This window comes from Molossus molossus, unplaced genomic scaffold, assembly GCF_014108415.1.
Source record: "Molossus molossus isolate mMolMol1 unplaced genomic scaffold, mMolMol1.p scaffold_m16_p_3, whole genome shotgun sequence".
Taxonomy (NCBI): domain Eukaryota; kingdom Metazoa; phylum Chordata; class Mammalia; order Chiroptera; family Molossidae; genus Molossus; species Molossus molossus.
The window spans coordinates 51,687,572-51,706,806 of NW_023425366.1; the positions used below are offsets into that span (position 1 = coordinate 51,687,572).

General features: G+C 41.1%; 1 protein-coding gene across 2 annotated transcripts in view; it reads left to right on the top strand.

Annotated features, from left to right (window-relative positions):
* Nucleotides 1-19,235, top strand: part of IQGAP2 (IQ motif containing GTPase activating protein 2) — a 303,569-nt gene that overhangs the window by 252,659 nt on the left and 31,675 nt on the right. For both annotated transcript variants that reach the window (XM_036278805.1, XM_036278806.1), the window contains exons 21-28: nt 1,650-1,858; nt 8,924-9,073; nt 12,406-12,569; nt 13,378-13,602; nt 15,547-15,687; nt 16,036-16,120; nt 16,530-16,762; nt 18,951-19,083. In XM_036278805.1, coding sequence (XP_036134698.1) covers nt 1,650-1,858; nt 8,924-9,073; nt 12,406-12,569; nt 13,378-13,602; nt 15,547-15,687; nt 16,036-16,120; nt 16,530-16,762; nt 18,951-19,083 — 1,340 coding nt within the window. The remainder of the gene's footprint in view (nt 1-1,649; nt 1,859-8,923; nt 9,074-12,405; nt 12,570-13,377; nt 13,603-15,546; nt 15,688-16,035; nt 16,121-16,529; nt 16,763-18,950; nt 19,084-19,235) is intronic.

Below are 19,235 nucleotides of genomic sequence, written 5' to 3' on the forward strand. Positions count from 1 at the left end.
AGCACCGTCTTTGCTAGAATGAGACAAAAATAAATTCACATCTGCTTCAGTGATCAGGAAACCAAGGTCACTTCTCCAGAAAAGACCATGCCATGTGGCATAATGGAAATCCAGATGTCTCTAGATGTGGTTGTTCATACTGTGCGTTGTTTGTGTTGCTGGTTGAACTCCTTATTTTTCTGAGTGTCAAAACACCACAGAACCAAACTGGAAGTAAACGAAAGACTGACTAGGGCCGCGGTTCTCAACCTGTGGGTTACGCCCCTTTGGGGGTCGAACGACCCTTTCACAGGGGTCGCCTAAGACATAACAGGAGCAAAATTACAGTTATGAAATAGCAACAAAAATAATTTTATGGTTGGGGGTCACCACAACATGAGGAACTGTATTAAAGGGTTGCAGCATTAGGACGGTTGAGAACCACTGGACTAGGATAAAAAAAAAAATCAATAAAAAAGCCCTGGCCGGTTTGGCTCAGCGGTTAGAGCATCAGCCTGCGGTCCTGAGAGATCCGGGTTCGGTTCCCGCTAAGGGCACGTACCTCGGTTGCAGTTTGTCCCCGGCCCTGGTTGGTCGTGCGGGTGGCAGCCACTCAATGTGTTCCTTTCACATCGATGTTTCTCTCTCTCTCTCTGTTTCTCTCTCTCCCTCCCACTCTACCTGAACAAAAAATGGAAAAATGTCCTCGGGTGAGGATAAAAAAAAAAAAAATCAATAAAAAATGAGAACCACTGGACTAGGACCTTAGATGTAAAGGACAGGGAGGCAATTGAGGTCGCCACAGTCAGGCTGGGCTCTTTGAATCATGCTTGTCTCTCTGTGGTAATCATTCATCATTGAAGGCCCAGGGTTTATTCTCACGGTTTACCCAGAATGGATCTTATTGAACACCTTAAAAAATACACTTTTTCAATAGTCGGTGCCAGAGAATTAAAGATAATTAATGTTCAAAGCATGAAGGGAAAGCCCCTTTCGAATTTATCTAGAGGCCTCTGTCAGCGAGAGGCTGGTCTCCTGGGCTCTGAACGTCCTCCCTTGGTCCTTGGGGAAAGAACAAGGCCCAGATTTCAACTGTTAAAACCTTGTTATTTCTGCCAAGTAGAACATGTATTCCATTTGCATTGCATTGGCCCCTGTTTGGCCTTACAGTTAGTTCTCCCTTCATCAGTCTTTTCTAATTCACCTATGACCTAGTTCTTGCTCCTTCCCAAAGGTCTTTTGGGCTGAGAGAAAGCACTTTCTGCTTCCTGTGGCAAGAACACAAATCTCTTATCTGGCTCGGCCGCAGGCTGTCAGAACCGAGGTAGCGTAAACATTAACGCTCTTTCCCAGGTTCCTCATCAGTAAGACACTATCTTCTCAGTCAGTGAATGAGTCCTGGGAACAGTGTGAGGAAGGGCTGATAAATGAGTGCTAGATAACTAGAAAATAGTGAGGCCAGACACTATCAGTGGTTGGCATTTATTTACGTGATAAGTTGTCTTGTCCAGATTTTACATGGGGAAGAATGATTCATTCCAAAGACCAAGAAATTCCATTGCTATATTTTTCCGGTGATGTTTTATTTAAAGACCTGGTTTCTTTCCTATTGATGATAATTCCAAGCATGCCTAATTGAAATATGTCTATGTCTGTTTCTTTCCCTGCAGTTGGCTCTGAAAACCCACCCTTATCAGTAATCCGCAAATTTGTGCACCTGTTGGACCAAAGTGACTTGGATTTCCAGGAGGAGCTGGAGGTCGCACGAATAAGGGGAGAAGTGGTGACCAAAATCAGGGGCAATCAACAGCTGGAGAAAGACCTGAACCTGATGGATATCAAGATTGGGCTCCTGGTGAAGAACAGGATCACACTGGAGGTCAGTGGGGGTTGTAGGACTGTTGGCATATGTATTTGTCCACAGCACTTTGGTCCAGCTAAGTTCATTTGGGATCCTGAGTGAGTAGTTCAATTTACTATTTACTATTTCATTTACTATTTTTTACAAAATAGTGGTTCTCAGACTGCAAGAGAGTCTGCCCCCCCCCCCTTTTATAACATTTTGTAAGTCTTCTTTACCAGTCGGCAATGAAATTTGTATGAAATAATACCTACTCACATAAGTACCTTCATAAGATTAATATAATATAATACTATATGTTATATATTATTACATATTATATCATATATACATATAATGTATCAGTGTATATATATATACACTTAATATATAAGTGTAAAAGAGAAATAAAAGGAAAGTAATTTATAATAAAACACATATTTCAAAATGAACATGCACAGGCCCAATGCTCTTAGAAGACGTGATCCAGTTGCCCGGAGGCTGGGCCTCTTCCCAGAGTAACCACAGACTGAGAGAGCTGTAGCTGAGACTCACCCAGGAGGCGACAGAGCTGTCAAACTTTCATTTTCCACAATGGACATCAACTCTGTTCAGAATAGGCAGAGTGTGGTCCCCCGCCCCCCTGTATACAAAGAATTGTGGTCCTAGAAAATTAAGGGTATATTAAAATTGTGGAGGATATGCCTTGTGCTTATATGAGACAAAGTTAGATTCTGGGCTCAAATAATTACACAAAGAATTGTCACCTATACGAATGGCCAGCAGGACAGCAGAGCACCTGTCCCTGACCCCACCCACCAGAAGCCGCCGTGCGCTCCAGTCCTGAGGATGCTAGAAGGAATGTTTGCACCCGAACGGCCCCTGCGCGGACTGCCCAGTCCCAGGCTCTCGCTAGAGAATGCTGTGCTTTGGGGTCTGTGTGAAATCTGACAAAGCCAGAGCTCCCTGGACACATGTGAAAAGTTAATTTTAACCAAGAAAGGAGACCTTCAGGGTAAGGCCTGTCTCTGTGTCCCTGCTTCGGAGCCACATCAGTTCTCAGAGCTGGTCGGGCAGGTGGAGGAGCGGGGCTTCTGGAAACTCGGAGGAGGGCCCATGGTCGCAGGTGGAGACCGGCCGCGGGGAGAACCTGTGGCTCTGGACACCGAGGCGACAGCCTCACAGACAGGACAGCAAGATGAGTCGCTGAGGAGAAAATAAAGCAGCTGGAGCAAGTCGTAATCCAGGAAAGGATTGTTTCTTTTCTTAAATATTAAGGAATAAAACTACAATTTTAATGTTCTTCATTGAACTCTATTTTCATCATTTTATCCAGAAAAACAATAGTACTTACTTTTTTTTATATATATAAAATAATTAGTATTGTTTGACACATATGAGAACTTTTCAAGCATAATGTGATCCAGAGGTCTGTCAGAGAATGCCTTTTACAGCCTTAGCCGCTGGTACCCAGTTCCCATAAAGCTGTAAACAGGAAATGCTTTGACTTACCAAGGTCTCAATTACAAAACAGTAAACAGTAGAAACAGTACGCAGCTTGTGGAAATCCAGTCATGGCAGATTTTCATATCTTTGTGAATGTTTAAGATGTTTTTTTAACTATTCCTAATTGATAAACAATGTTAATTTTTCAGCTTACATTTTCAAATGCTAAGTATTTATCAAACACTTATTAGAAGTTAAATAATGATTATTAAATATGTAGTCATTAGTCTTTTCACTGATAGTAACATTTTTAGTGTAATGATAAGGATAGTGCAGTTGGAACTTTATTTATAGTGGGGAAAACAGCCCAACAAAAGCCATAAACAGAGGACAATAGAATTAGTTTAACATGTACTAAAAATAATTTTTTTGAAGAACATTTAAGGGCAGGTGAAACATTTTGCAGTATAACAGGGAAAAATGGTACCTAAAACAGTACAATTTCATTGATCGTTTTATACACACACACACACACACACATATATATACACACACATAATGTATGTGTATATATTATTTTATATATAGAAATATACATAAATATTTATATATGTATATGTAGAAGAAAAACAAAGAATAAAAGTTAAGTTCTTTTTTTTGGCTGGTAGAACTAAATTTATCTTTATTTTTTTATAACTCTGAGCATGTGTTTAGTGAGAAGAAAAGATTTTAAAGGAAAGTAGGTTAGTTTTTTTTGTTTGTTTGTTTTTTTCTTTTTTTTTTTTATTTATCCTCACCCGAGGACATTTTTCCATTTTTTGTACAGATAGAGTGGGAGGGAGAGAGAGGAAGAGAGAGAGAGAGGGAAACATCGATGTGAAAGGGACACATCGAGTGGCTGCCACCCGCACGACCAACCAGGGCCGGGGACAAACTGCAACTGAGGTACATGCCCTTAGCGGGAACCGAACCCCGGTCTCTCCGGACCACAGGCGGACGCTCTAACCGCTGAGCCAAACTGGCCAGGGCAAGGAAAGTAGGTTAGTTTTTATAGAGCCGCTAGCTCTCTCTAGTAGCCATGTGTCTGACAATTCTTATAAATTTGCATTCCTCCTAGAAATCTGAGAAACAGTGGGCGAGTGAAGTGGTCAGTAGGCAAAAAGCAGAGTATGGAGCAAGGCAGCCGGGTGGGAGTTTCCTAGAGGCGCAGGGAGGAGGAAGAGTGTAGACTGCAGCTGCAGGAAAGTCTGACGAGAAACTAAAAGCAGTGAGAGTCACTGAAGTCCCGAGGCGTGCAGGCCAGGGCTGCCTGAAACCCAGGATGGACATTGATCTCATGGCTTAATTTTATCACTTCACTGAGCTTCGTTTTCCTCAGGAAAATATGACACATATGTAAATTATGTTTTATTTTCACAACAACTCAGTGAGATTGTCGTATTATTAAGCCCCCTGAATAATTTCATAATGGGCTTAATAAGTGAGGCTTAGAAGCTAACTAACCTGTGCAGAGTCACAACGCTAACCATGCTTCGCAGATACCCATATTTTTATGACTTTAAAGCCCACGCCCCTTGTGCTAGTCCACACCTTCTGCAAAAATGTGCATATTACCTGTATGCACATATCCTGTTATCTGGGGAAGGGAAAGATGGTGCCATTTGGGGCAACACGGAGATGTGGGAATATCGTGAGCAAGTTAAATACTGTTGCTCCTTTAAACCGATATCCCTCAAGTTTTCAATATTTAATGAGAATGGAGGAACTTAGGTGTCTGTTAATAAAAAGCATGTGCCTCTGTCTGTAATCCCTGTCTAGATTGGCCTTTGTCCCCTTCTTCAAGCTTCCCAAAGCAAACCTCCATGCACCCAAGAGCAGCTGTGAGCAAGGTGTACCTTCACAGGGAAGAAGAAAGGGCTCGTAGCCTCTCTTTGCCCTTGGGTCTCCACAGACAGACTCGGTCCCCTCTCTCTTCCCTCCAGGGCTCAGCATTCCACTCTACTGTTTCCTTTCCCACATTACTCTTCCTGTCCTGTCTTCACCAAATCCATTTCTATGGAAAGGAATTTAGTTCTGCCCCAGATTTGCTTACCACCCCCGCCCTCTCTTCTCTTCTGTATATGTCAGTAAATATTACTCCAAAGATGAAGTCCGGAAGAAAGCCAATGAAATGCCTGCAGTTTCCAAGCTACCTCCAATGAAAGTAATTGGGACAGGTTATAAGTACCAAGTTTTTCCTTCCACCATCTATATTTAACATCAGTATAATTGATGTATTCCACATATTTGAGGGACTTCAGTGATCTTCACATCACCTGTTACTTGAAGAGGACAGACCTGGGTTAAATGGAAATATAAGCCAGAGTTAGTCTACTGAAGTCTTAGGACTTCTGATAGATAAGGATAGGTATTGGCAGCCCCTGCCTAGACTTCCCAGTAACCTCCGCTTTCTCTCTTTATTTTAATGTATTTTATATATTTGTAAAATAAGGGGGGAAATGTTGCCTTTTTGAAAGTTTTATGGACATGCAAATCCAAGTCCCCTCTTTTTCCATAGAAGCAATTAGGGGGACAGGAGTAAGTGGTATGAGAGTGAGAGAGAGAGTGAAATCATAGACCTGGACGGCAGTGGACATAACCACATAGAACTCTTTTACCCCAGAGCTTCAACAGCTCTTGTCCACCTGTGGGCTAGGAGGTGTGCAGATTTAGAGCTTATCCCGTATGCAAAAGCTGACCTTGGTTCTTATCCCCAGAAATAGCTGGAAATAGGGACAGGCACGTTTGTGGTTGTCATAATGACTCTGGGTTTCCACTGGCATTTGGAGGACGAGCTGGGGGTGCCAGAACGCCGGCAGTGCTGGCACAGCCAAGTCGAATTGCCCCAAATGCCCAGAGTGCCCCCCTCAGGACTGGTGGCCAAGCATCCTGATAGTGGCTGCAAATAGTCCTCATGCAGAGGCTGGGTTGAGAGCTCAGGGAAGCAGATGGAGAGTTCTAGGACAGACAACTTGTTTGCCCCTGCTCTGTGGGACAGCAACCCAGTGTTGAGTGGCAGAGGAGTTCCAGATCAGTGGCTCTCCTGTGAGTTGTACCATTAGCGGGTCATGAAATAAATCAGTGTGTCACACTGGCAATCTTTAAAAATGGAATAGAGTAAATGCAAATTGAAAATGTCAGTGTGTCCCAGTAGTAAGAATAAGTAGTGTGTGTGTGTGTGTGTGTTTGTGCACGCGCCAACAAAAGATGTACGATATATTTTTTACTGTGAGTCTCTGTAAAATGTTTGGTAGAACCTTATCTAAAGGACCTACTCTTATTCATGGCCCTTTGAGCTCCTGAAGGGGACACAATGAATGGCCTGAGGTGACCACTTGGCAATGTCATCAGCCATACATTTTTCAAGATGGTTAAAGGAACATGATTGGGGGGAACCCTAATTTTGTTAGGTACTGAGAGGATTTCTTTTCCTTTCATCTTTTTTTTTTTTTTTTTTATCCTCACCCGAGGATATTTTTCCATTTTTTGTACAGATAGAGTGGGCGGGAGAGAGAGGAAGGGAGAGAGAGAGAGAAACATCGACGTGAAGGGACACATCGAGTGGCTGCCACCCGCAAGACCAACCAGGGCCGGGGACTGCAACCGAAGTACGTGCCCTTAGCGGGAACCGAACCCGGGTCTCTCCAGACCGCAGGCCGACGCTCTAACCGCTGAGCCAAACTGGCCAGGGCTCATCTTTACCTAATTTATAAGTTACATGTTTTTGCAAGTGCTATTATAGATTGAGAAGATATAATCCACTCTTTTAAAATGTACAATTCATTGATGTTTAATATTATCACAAAATTGTGTAATTGGTCACTTCTATCTAATGCTAGAACGTTTTTGTCACCCCACAAAGAAACCCCAAAGAAAATGTTCTGGAATTAGATAGTGGTGATGGTTCCACAACCTTGTGAGTGTACCAAACACCACTGAATTGTACACTTGGAAAGGATGAAGTTATAAGGTATTTGAATAATATTTCAATTAGAAAAATGAAAGAGAGTATACCCATATTCATTAACAGTCACTACCTCTTCTTCCCTACCCCCAGCCACAGTAACCATTAGTATGTTTTTTGTCTGTCTAAATTTGCCTGTCATGGATATTTCATATTAATGGAATCACAACATGTGGTCCATTGTGACCAGCTCTTTCACTTAGCACAGTGTTCTGAAAGTTCACCTCTGTTGGAGCATGAGTCAGTACTTCATTTCTCTTTCTTTATGAATAACATTCCATTGTGTGGATAGACCACATTTTGTTTATTCATTTGAGTTGTTTCCTCTTTTTGACTGTTATGAGTAATTCTGCCGCGAGCATTCATGTACATGTGGACACATGTTTTCAGTTCTTTTGCACATATACCAGTGATTTTCAACCTTTTTCAGATCATGGCACACATAAAATAATTACTAAAATTCTGCAGCACACACACACAAAAAATATTTTTTGCCCATCTGACAAAAAAATAAGTATGGAAAAAAAATAATAAGTATGATTTTGATTCATTCACACCAGATGACTATTGTTGTGTTGGCTGTTATCATTTTTTATTTGTCAATCTAAGGAAAAAGAGGTCAGTGCCCCTGACTAAATAGTCAGGTGCTGCATGTTTTAAAAATTCTTGTGGCGCACCAGGTGAAAATCACTGGTATATACCTAGAGTGGAATTTGTGGGTCATATAATCACTCTGTGTTTAACTTTGAGGAACTGCCAAAATGTTTTTCTAAGTGGCTGTACATTTTACAGTTTCCCCAGCAAGGTATGAAGTTTCCAACTGTATCCACATACTCACCAACATCTGTTACTATCTTTTTCATTATAGCCGTCCTCATTCGTATGAAGTGTATCATGTTGTAGTATTGATTTTGCATTTCCATAATAAGCATTAATATGGAGCATCTCCTCATATGTAGATATTTCTTGTGAAAATGTCTGTTCACATCCTTTGCCCAGTTTTGACTAGGTTATGCCTTTCTATTTTTGAGATATAAGAATTCTTTGTATATTATGGATCAAGTCCCTTATTCAATATATGATTTGCAAGTGTTTTCTCCCATTCTGTGCATTGTTTTTTACTTTCTTGATAGTGTCCTTTGAAAGAACAAAGGTTTTAGTTTTCATGAAATCTATTTTTTTTTCTTTTGTCACTAGTGCTTTTGGTGTTATATCTAAGAAACTATTGCCTAATCCAGAGTAACAAAGATCTATACCTAGGTTTTCTTTCAAGAGTTTTATAGTTTCATCTCTTACGCTCAGTTATTTATCTTTTTGGAGCTAGTTTTTACTTATGGTGTGAGGTAGGGGTCTGTCTTCTTTCTTTTGAATGTGGCAATCCAGTTGTCCTAGCATCATTTTTTCAAAAGACAGTTGTTTTTTCTTATAAAATTGTCTTGGTGCCTACATTACAACTTAAGAGCAAATAAGTGAAGCCTTGGAGAATAACTATTACAAAAGCCAAACTCACCTGCAAATTGGAAAGCCTTTGTTACTTCAGGAGCAAAATTTGGAAAATTAATCTTCTTAATTGTGCATGTCTCAGGGTGTATGTGACCGTAGGAGGTAAAGAATACCAAAGTAAAAAGTAGTAATTTCATAAACATTTTTTTCAGGATGTGATTTCACACAGAACGAAGCTGAATAAGAAAAAAGGTGGAGAAATGCAAATACTGAATAATACTGACAACCAAGGAATCAAAAGTTTGAGTAAGGAGAGGAGAAAAACACTAGAAACATATCAGCAGCTGTTTTATCTATTACAGGTGAGAATGATTGATTTCACATGAGTGTTGGGTAAACACTGTGTCCCATGTTTGTGGTTTACAATGGATCTTTCCCCATGCTAAAACTGTAATGGCTTACCTGTTTTGAACACCTACATACCAAGTACTATTCTACGTTCTAGGTCCTTTATATACATTATCTTATTTATTTCTTACTGCAACCCTGGAAACCATCAGAAAAAATTGTTATTGTTTTTTTCCATATGATGTATCAGAAAACTGAGACACAGCCAGTAAATGATGAAACAGTGGCATTGGGACCCAAGTAGTTTGACTTCTGAGCCTGTTAACTTCATGACTATACATATTATACTACAGTTATCTGCAGAAATTGAATAAATCTAATAATAACATAAGCAGTTGCTGTTAACCATGAAAAAGTTAAAGTAACTATGTGAAAAAGAGGTGTTTACCAGAATCAGCCTGCCCTTCTTTTGAGGAAAGAGACCGAGAGTTTGGAAAGGGGAGTCTCTTTATTTCATTGTTTTCATGCCTTCCTGTGACTTAGGTGAACAGTAAGTTTCCATTGCGTCCAGGGTGCAAGTGAGAACTGATAAGCTGAACTGGTTATGTTTGGGCTCTGGTGGACCAGTTACTGTTTTATTGAGCATTGATTCCGCTTATCTGCCCCACCACAAGGTCCTGAAGGAAACAGTAAGTGGTAGTGATAGATATAAACAAAGCCGCCTCTTCAGCAGGAAAACTTTCCCACAAGACTTGCATCAACAGTTCTTCCTGGAGAGCCAGGTGCCCTCTGTGTGGGGCAGCTGCTGTCAGTGGCGATGCTGAATCTACACGAGGAGGTCACTGGCATGAGGTGTACTAAGTATATATTAGCCAAACCATAATGAGGTGTAGCTAGGCCCATGGAGAGAAGAGACGGTAATTTTGGTAGAGTTGAGAATTCTCTATTTGGAGAAACGGATTGGAAAAGAGGTGTAGTGCCACAGAGGGCCACCATGTGGCAGCATAGAAGAAAAAAAGGTTAAAACAGAATTGTCCGTGGAATCCAGTGCTTAATACCAGCAGCCTTTACAGAAAGAAAGGGGCTCACACTAGGCAGGGAAGGCTTTTTGGCTGTCCAAATTAGATTAGTTGTTATCCACCAGATGGGAATTTAACCCTAGACATTTATCATTTTTGACATCTACAAACTTCTAAGTGTATGAAGCTGCTTTCGTAGAATGTGTGTCATAAGGAAAGTGAAAATTTAGTCATTGCCTAAGACTTGTATTGTTTACCCTGTTATGTAAGTGAAGGCTCATGAATAGAAAAGAGAAAAGGCACAGGAACATGAGGTTTAGAATAATTCCACCAAGTTTCATTCCCAAAAAATCCAAAACTGATCGTCCTAGGGTACAACCTTTCGGTTATACCAGGTGAAGTGTCTCTTCTAATCATGTATTTTCTTCACCTTTTATTTCTCTCTTTCGGAGACATTATCCCAGGATCAATGAAGAAATTATAGAATAGCAAATGGTCTGGATTCCTTTGGCCTTGGATTGATGCCTTGGCAAGAATTCTTCAAAGTAGCCAATCAGCTAGTATAGGTTGGGTTTGTCTCTGCAGTATGAGCCTAAATTTAAAATTTTTAGGGCATCTGAGAGCAATGAGGAGCTTCTTTAGTTTTAGGGTAACTTTTCTTTCTCATAATCCCATATGCTTTGTGTGGGAAAAGAATCACTATATAGCTATAAAGAAACAGTTGTCCTGAACTGCTTATTCATAAAGTTTTAGCCAATCACAGGCTTGAAAGTAAATCTAAGTAGTAAAGTAAACTAGAATTTGGATTTTCTTTAAAACACGAAAACCAAACTGCTTGAGTAGAGTTGTCCCTTGGTGTCTGTAGGGGATTGGTTCCAGGACCCCCAAGGGTACGGAAATTCACAGATGCTCAAGTCCCTTATATATGACCAATGCATATTCTCCCATATACTTTACATCATCCCTAGATTACTTATAATACCTAATACAGTGTAAATAGTTGTTATACTATAGTGTTTAGGGAATAATGACAAGAAAAGAAGTTTGCACATGTTCAGATACAGCCATTGTAGACCTAACTATAGAGTAACATCAACAACAATGTAACCTTTTTTCTGAATGTTTTTGATCTGTGCTTTATTGAATCCATTGATGCGGAACCCACAGCTATGGATGGCTGACTGTATATAAGATGAAAACTAGTTTCTGTGTATGTAAAATTTCCCTTTCTCATCAGAAGGAAGATGAAAAGTAGGAGTATTTCTCTATAACTTAAATACTATTTTTTTCTCTGCTAACCTCCATCTGGCTGGTGTAGCTACTGGACAAACACCATGTTACTGGTGCTACATCTCATGGACTCCATCCTCAGCCCAGCCCTCAGGGCTACATTTCAGTGTTTTTTTAAATTCTTGTCAATTTTTAAGTTTTTGTTTTTTGTTTTTCTTGTCAGCTTCTTCTGGCATCTCCCGCATCAACTGTGCTAACCTTCACCTCTCTCTGTAGCCTCCCGACTTCACTCCTAAGTTCTCACTCCTTGTAAAACATTATGGCCATCTCACTGTCTTCATGGGCAAGTGTATCCTTTTTTTTCTTTTTAGTCTCAAAATATGGGATGTTTTCTTCTATTCATTCATTACTTCTTCTAGGACAGTCTATTTAGTTGGGCCCTTGGTCCATGCTTACCTATCTCTTCAGATACCAACTTCTTTTGGCCACCCCTCTCTCTTCTGTCTGGAAAATAAACATTAACATGTGGCTTAAAATGGTTAACAGTGTAAAATATATGTAATACAATTAATTCATTAAATGTATCACATAGTATATAAAATTTAAATTCTATTGTAACTTTCTACTATAGTTTCCTATAATATTACTATAATTACTATTAAGATTGGCTAATACCTTTTTTTTAATCCTCAGCCAAGGATATTTTTTTATTTATCTTCAGATAGAGTGGCAGGGAGGGAGAGGGAGAGAAAGAGAGAAAGAGGGAGAAACATCCATGTGAGAAGGACACATCAACTGGCTGCCTCCCGCACGACCCCGACCCCAGCCAGGGACAAACTGCAACCAAGGTATGTGCCCTTGACCGGAATCAAACTTGAGACTCTTTGGTTCATGGGCTGACGTTCTAACTGCAGAGCCAACTGACGGGAGCTAGATTAGCTAATACCTTTTAAAGTCTTATTTTGTGCCAGACACTCTTCTGTTTGCTGTGTACATATTAAATCTATTGACAGGGAACTGGGTATTCTTCTCTGATTTCATAAGATACTAACAAAGAGTTTGAGGTTTGTTTTTTCTTCTTCCCTCTTTTGTTTTAGACCAATCCCTCATACCTCGCTAAGCTGATTTTCCAGATGCCACAGAACAAGTCTACTAAATTTATGGATACTGTTATTTTCACACTATACAATTATGCTTCCAATCAGCGAGAAGAATATCTACTTCTCAAGCTATTTAAAACTGCTCTGGAGGAAGAAGTAAAGTATGTATATAAATATATATGTAAGCATACCAATGAACAAATTCTTTTGCTAGTGGTGGCCTTCTCTGAGTTACTAAAATAATTTCAAATGATTCTTGTAGGTTATTTATATCTATTAAAATATGTCCAATTTCTTGAGAAATTGTTACATCAATAAAGATATACTCAGATACCACTCCCCCTCCCCCCCACCAGTGATACCTTTTCTAATGCTAAATTACCTTTGGATTTTGCAACTGTACAACAACTGAAAGTCAAAAGCTTTTTGAAAATCAGTAAGAAAATTTATCTTAATTAATATTTTGTGAGTAATAAAGTCGTAAATGGATGAGGATAAGGATCTCTGCTAAATAGTCTTTCCTTCTTACTTGAAATTAAGTTTATTTTTGCTTATTTGTTTTCTGACTCAGTTAATGTAAATAAATGTGTAGGTAGCTATAATGAATGAGGAAAAAAACAAACAAACAAACCCCCATGAGAATTGCCCTTAGCCAACTGGATGGACCTTAAGTGCCTTCCTGACTTCTTGACACCTGGAGCTGTACTAGTGCCTGTGTGTCCCTGAAGCATGTTAACCAGACACCTCTGCCCTCAGGGCATCTGTAAAGCAGCATGAGAAGAGTTCATGAGAAATAGTGACACTGTGGAGCAATAAGGTAAAAACTAATGAATGAAATGCACGGTGTGATAGATCTGAGGGATGGTAAATGGCCCCACAAAGCCTTCGCCTGCCACAGAGAATGAATATGCACTGTTTAAAACTATCCACAGAAGCAAACCATTTTGTTTTGGGTTGGGCTTTATTTAGATCAAAAGTGGACCAGGTACAGGATATCGTCACTGGGAACCCTACAGTCATCAAGATGGTCGTCAGCTTCAACAGAGGTGCCCGTGGACAGAACACACTGCGCCAGCTCCTGGCTCCAGTGGTGAGAGAGATCATCGAAGACAAGTCCCTGGTCATCAACACAAACCCTGTGGAGGTGTATAAGGCTTGGGTGAACCAGCTAGAAACACAGACTGGAGAAGCCAGGTAACAAAGCCGGGAAGATGTTGGTTTTCAGTCTTGTTTTGTGATCGTTTTTACATGTGTATTTACATATACTTAAACTCTGTGAAGCTCTGTTAAAAGAACAAAATTTGCCCTGGCCGGTTTGGCTCAGTGGTTAGAGCGTTGACCTGCAGTCTGGAGAGACCCGGGTTTGGTTCCCGCTAAGGACATGTACCTCGGTTGCGGTTTGTCCCCGGCCCTGGTTGGGGTCATGCGGGTGGCAGCCACTCGATGTGTCCCTTTCACGTCGATGTTTCTCTCTGTCTCTTCCTCTCTCTCCCTCCCACTCTATCTGAACGAAAAATGAAAAAATGTCCTCAGGTGAGGATCAAAAAAAAACAACAACAAAATTTACTATACAGATTCCATTCAATCCAAGATGTTACCTCCCTTTAACCTATCATGCAGGTCACATTCTTGGACTGCTGCTCATCTCCATAGGACATGATATTGTCAAATTTCAGTACCAGTTGATCCCCAAAGCTACAACTTCTGTAGTTCTCTTCCATTGGTTATTTTGTGTGTGTTTCTAAATGAGACCTAGAAATGGTACACATGTTCTCTTCACTTAACAAGGCATACTTTTTTAGATTTTCCAAGTAACTTTAACATGCAGGCATAACAAGTCAGGTGGGATTGGCTTGCTCTGGGTGGGGGTTTGCAATCCCAGTTTTTATTTCCTGCAGAAGGATGCTTTGTGAAATCATGAAGCTACGCACAGAGAACTATGGCTGTCGCAGCACTGTGCGTGACAGCAAAAGTTGGGCAAAGTCAAACTATTTAGCTTTGGGAATTTGTTAAATAAATGTTTGTGTAACATAATGGGGTGGTCAGTAACTATTTAGAATCATGGTATAGAAATATATTTATTTGCATGGGAAAATGTTCACAATTTAGTTTTCAGTTGCAGTTAAGTACCCATTTTCTTTTTTTTTTATCCTCACCCGAGGACACATTTTTTCATTTTTTGTTCAGGTAGAGTGGGAGGGAGAGAGAGGAACAGAGGGAGAGAGAGAGAAACATCAATGTGAAGGGACACATCGAGTGGCTGCCACCCGCACGACCGACCAGGGCCGTGGACAAACTGCAACCGAGGTACATGCCCTTAGCAGGAACCGAACCCGGGTCTCTCAGGACCACAGGCCAACGCTCTAACCGCTGAGCCAAACCGGCCAGGGCCCCATTTTCTTTCTAAAGAAATGCTTATACACACACACAAACACACACATACACGTAGGATCTCTATGGGGTGTGCATATACAGGAACTGCATTATACCCATGAGTATATGAGGCCCATATACACACATGCATAGAAAGAGGACCCAGAAAGCTATGGAGTAAGATAGGAAAAGTGGTTGTCTGCAAATTGGTATTTTTTCTTGTTGGCTTATATGCCATTTTTTCTGTAAAGAACATACTACTTTTTATAATTATTTTAAAAAGAGGAAAAAGAGTCCTGGCCAGTTCAATTTCTCGTTGAGGGCACGTGCCTATGTTACAAGTTTGGTCCCTGGCCCTGGTGGGTGTCATGTGGTAGGCAACCAAATGATGTGTCTCTCTTACATCACTGTCTGTCTCTCTGTCTCTCTCTCTCTCTCTCCTTCTCTCTCTCTCCTTCTCTCTCTCTCCTTCTCTCTCTCTCCTTCTCTCTCCTTCCCTCTCCTTTCCATTCTATCTAAAAAGCAATGGAAAAATATCTTCGGGTGAAGATTAAAAAAGAAAAAGAAAGTTAGGTGGGTCTGCCATTTACTTTGCCAGCAGAGCTCAGAGAGAGAGCCTGGAGTCCCCACACTTAGCAAACCTTCGGTCATTGGGGTCAGTGGGCCAAGTCCAGTTCACTGTACAAAGCTTGACTGTAGAACCAACTTGGCAAGGATACAGATATCTAAGCTCCGTGAAGTGGCAAGCCCTTGTTGTGTTTTCAGCAACCTGCCTTACGATGTGACCACAGAACAAGCTCTGACATACCCCGAAGTGAAGAGTAAGCTGGAGGCGTCCAGCGAGAGCCTGCAAAGGGTCACCGACAAAGTCCTGAATTCCATCATCTCCTCCCTTGATCTACTGCCGTAAGTTCTGTCCCTGGCAACTTGAACATTCTTTGCTGAAAGTTCTTGAAATAGTATGTAAAATAAACCTGGGTAGTGGAGATGGGAATTTTCTTTCATATTGTATTTATTATTTTAAACATTTGCCTACATTTGCATTTTAAATTCATAGCTATTCTCCAAAGAGGAAATTATACAAACTGGTACTCAGTTCTGGTCATCTGTGGAAGTCCTGGGATTTCGTTACTCTCTCATTTTATGTTTAATTTTAGGGAAATGCTCAGCTTTAGTTGACTGGAACAATGCTGGGTGTTTCTTTCTCACTTAAGTGTGTTTCCATTAATCTCTTGTCATCTGTTTTACATGTAGTTATGGATTGCGGTATATAGCCAAAGTACTGAAGAATTCGATCCATGAGAAATTTCCCGAAGCAGCAGAAGATGAGCTATTAAAGGTAGACTTTCGGGGGTGGTCTCACCATAGCTTCTCTTGGGGGCAGGAGCCAAAATTACCAACAAACTATTTTATAAGATTTTCTTTCACCTTCTATGACTATTTATAATAAGCTACAGGTTTATGTCTAATGGCTTTCAAGATTATTGATTATGCTGAGGTTAATTTGAAGGTTTTGCACATTATTGAGGTTCTTTATATTAGATAATTTGGGGAGCAATAGCATATTTTTCACCAAAAACAATTTTGTTAACTATATTAATGTGTGATTATATTCACTACCTTTATTTAACTGCTCGTATAAGAAAAGAATTTGCTTTCTTAGGAAATGTCAGTCAGTATTTACTTTAGAAAAAAAAACCAAAGCCTTGAGTTTTCTCTCTTAAAAATAGTCTTCTGCCTCACTCCAGATTGTTGGAAACCTCCTGTACTACCGGTACATGAACCCAGCCATTGTAGCCCCGGATGGCTTCGATATCATCGACATGACCGCCGGGGGTCAGATCAATTCCGACCAGAGGAGGAACTTGGGTACGGTGGCCAAGGTCCTTCAGCATGCGGCCTCCAACAAGCTGTTTGAAGGAGAAAATGAGCATCTCGCATCTACAAACAGTTATTTATCAGACACATATCAGAAGTTCAGGTGAGAGGAGTCATTTCGGAGAAACTTGCATAGTGGTAGAGGAAAACAATGTGTGTTCTGTGCTCAGAGCTGGAGTTGGGGGACAGGAACCTCAGGGTGCTGCGTGTATTTCTTCTATGAGTGGGCACGGGGGGAGAGAGGAAGGAGGGACATGCAGGCTGGGTCACTTCTATCCGGTGTTCCCCATCCCACCCCCAGAGTCCTTGTTACGTTGAATTGTCCCCATATGTATGATTTCTGCTGTTGATAAAATGCCATATTTGCTGTTGGTGGTATGCTACAGGCTTATAGTACTTAGAAATAAAAATCAAAATAGCTGATTTTTGCATTTTTGAACTTAAAAGGATTTTGTTTGTTTTTAAGAACTTGTCCAGTCAGGAAGAAGTTGCCTTGTCTGCATCAAACAATCGGTAGGAAACAGTAGTTGGTTTTGAAAGGGTGGGCAGATCTAGCTGTGACGTGTTGAGGATCGCGTGTGTGGATAGGTTCTGTTCTAGTCTCCAGCCTTCCTAACTCTACATGTAAGAGCTAAGTCTGTTGACTTCCAGAGCATTTCCAAAGTACATCACGAGTTACTCCACAGGGACAGGAAGGGGTGAGTCTAGCGGAGATTCGCCCCCTGGAGCTCTGAGGAGGCAGGTCCTCTAGGCCTTCGTTTTTCCCTTCGCAGCCGTCACAGAAGTGTAGCATTAATGTGGCCTCCCTCACTCCTCACTTGGAAAACAATGTCTCATTCCTCGGTTGTATTCTGAGTTAGTGATGTATCTTCTGACAAAGATCATCTGTGATTATTGATCTCTATTTGGAATTTATAGCCTCTTGTGAAAACAATTCCCCAAATCCTCTCACTGCAGTAAGTTTCGATTTCTCAGGCTGCTAATTTTAGGTCTTCTTGCTGACGAAAAAAGTAACATCCCTTTCCCTGCACACCCGGATCTGCGACCACAGCCTCCCTTTCTTCTTCTTTTCTCGGATTATTCTCATTCACTATCTGCGTTCCAGACTCTTCTTCATTTAAAAGAAACAAAACCAAAAGTCTCACCCCCTTATATTCATCTTTTTTTTCCTCTTCCACTAATATTTGTCCTTTGTGTACTTCAGCATCTTATGAAAAATTATAGGCAAAAAAGTACGGAAGCCCAGTTGTCACATGGGAGCATGCTCCTCCCCCACCCCGGCCTGGCTGCCAGCCATTGACCTCCCCAAGCCTTCGGGTGGGAAGGTAGAGGTCAGTTCCTTGTATAAAAGCCTTGGGTACCCTTAGGATATATACCAAGGATGGTTCGAGGCATATGAAACATTCACAACTTCATAGACTAGAGTACCTACTCTGCCTGTGCAGAGGGTCCCTTCTAAACTGTGATCCCAGCAGACCTGGCTTTCTTGAGCTCTGTGCCTAAACTTACTAGAGCTTAAAATAACAGACACTTCGGTCTGAGTTCTGGAGGAATGGGCATTGTACACAGTTGTGTGTATATCCTTAATAGCATTTCTATCGGCCACAGCTGTTGTTTGGATCAACTAAGAGTAGAGTAGGCTTAACTCAAATTTTGGTCAGATTGGTAACAGAAGGTCTGAAGGTTGTTGGGGTGCGGAAGGCCCAGGAGCTTGTGCCCTCTAAGGTAGCGGATTTGATGTTTTTTTTAAAATTGTTTTCTCTAAAGAGTCTTGATTCTTGGATCAAGTCTTGACATTTTTGTTTAAATTTCAGGGGCCATTTTGAAAATTTTTTTTTTCTTTTTTTAAATCCTCACCTGAGAGAGAGAGAGAGAAACATTGATTGGTTGCCTCCTGCATGCCCCCCACTGGGGATTTGGCCCACAACCTGGGCATGTGCCCTGACCGAGAATCGAACCTGTGACCCCTTGGTGCATGGGTTGATGCCCAACCACTGAGCAATACCAGCCCGGCTAAAAATAACATATTTTTTAAATGACCTGCCCATACTTGAATTATACTGAGTCGCTAACAGGGCCCTTACTGCTCTGCACTCCTGAGGAGCTGGGTCCCACATCCAGAAGCATGGACTCGGCTTCCGGTCAGGAGCCAGCCTGGCAGATGCTGTGACAACCCCCGCAAGGCTTGGGGTAGAGAACAAAGAATGAGCCATCCGTCAAGATTTTCTCATTATTTATGAAGCTGTTTAACTCACAGATTTGACTATCTTAAGACTTTTTTCCTCTTTCAGGAAATATTTCAAAGAAGCATGTGATGTCCCTGAGCCAGAAGAAAAGTTTAATATGGATAAATACACAGATGTGGTGACAGTCAGCAAACCAGTCATTTTTATTTCAATTGAAGAAATCATCAGCACACATTCAGTAAGTGGGGTCAGAAAGGCTCTGAAGGGTGGGCCAATAGTTCAGATGACTGTTTCTTGAAAACACTTAGTCTCTCTGCAGGACTTCCTGTAAGCGTGGTGCGAATACACATATTCTTTTTTTTTTTTTAAGTCAGAGTGGGAGGGAGGGAG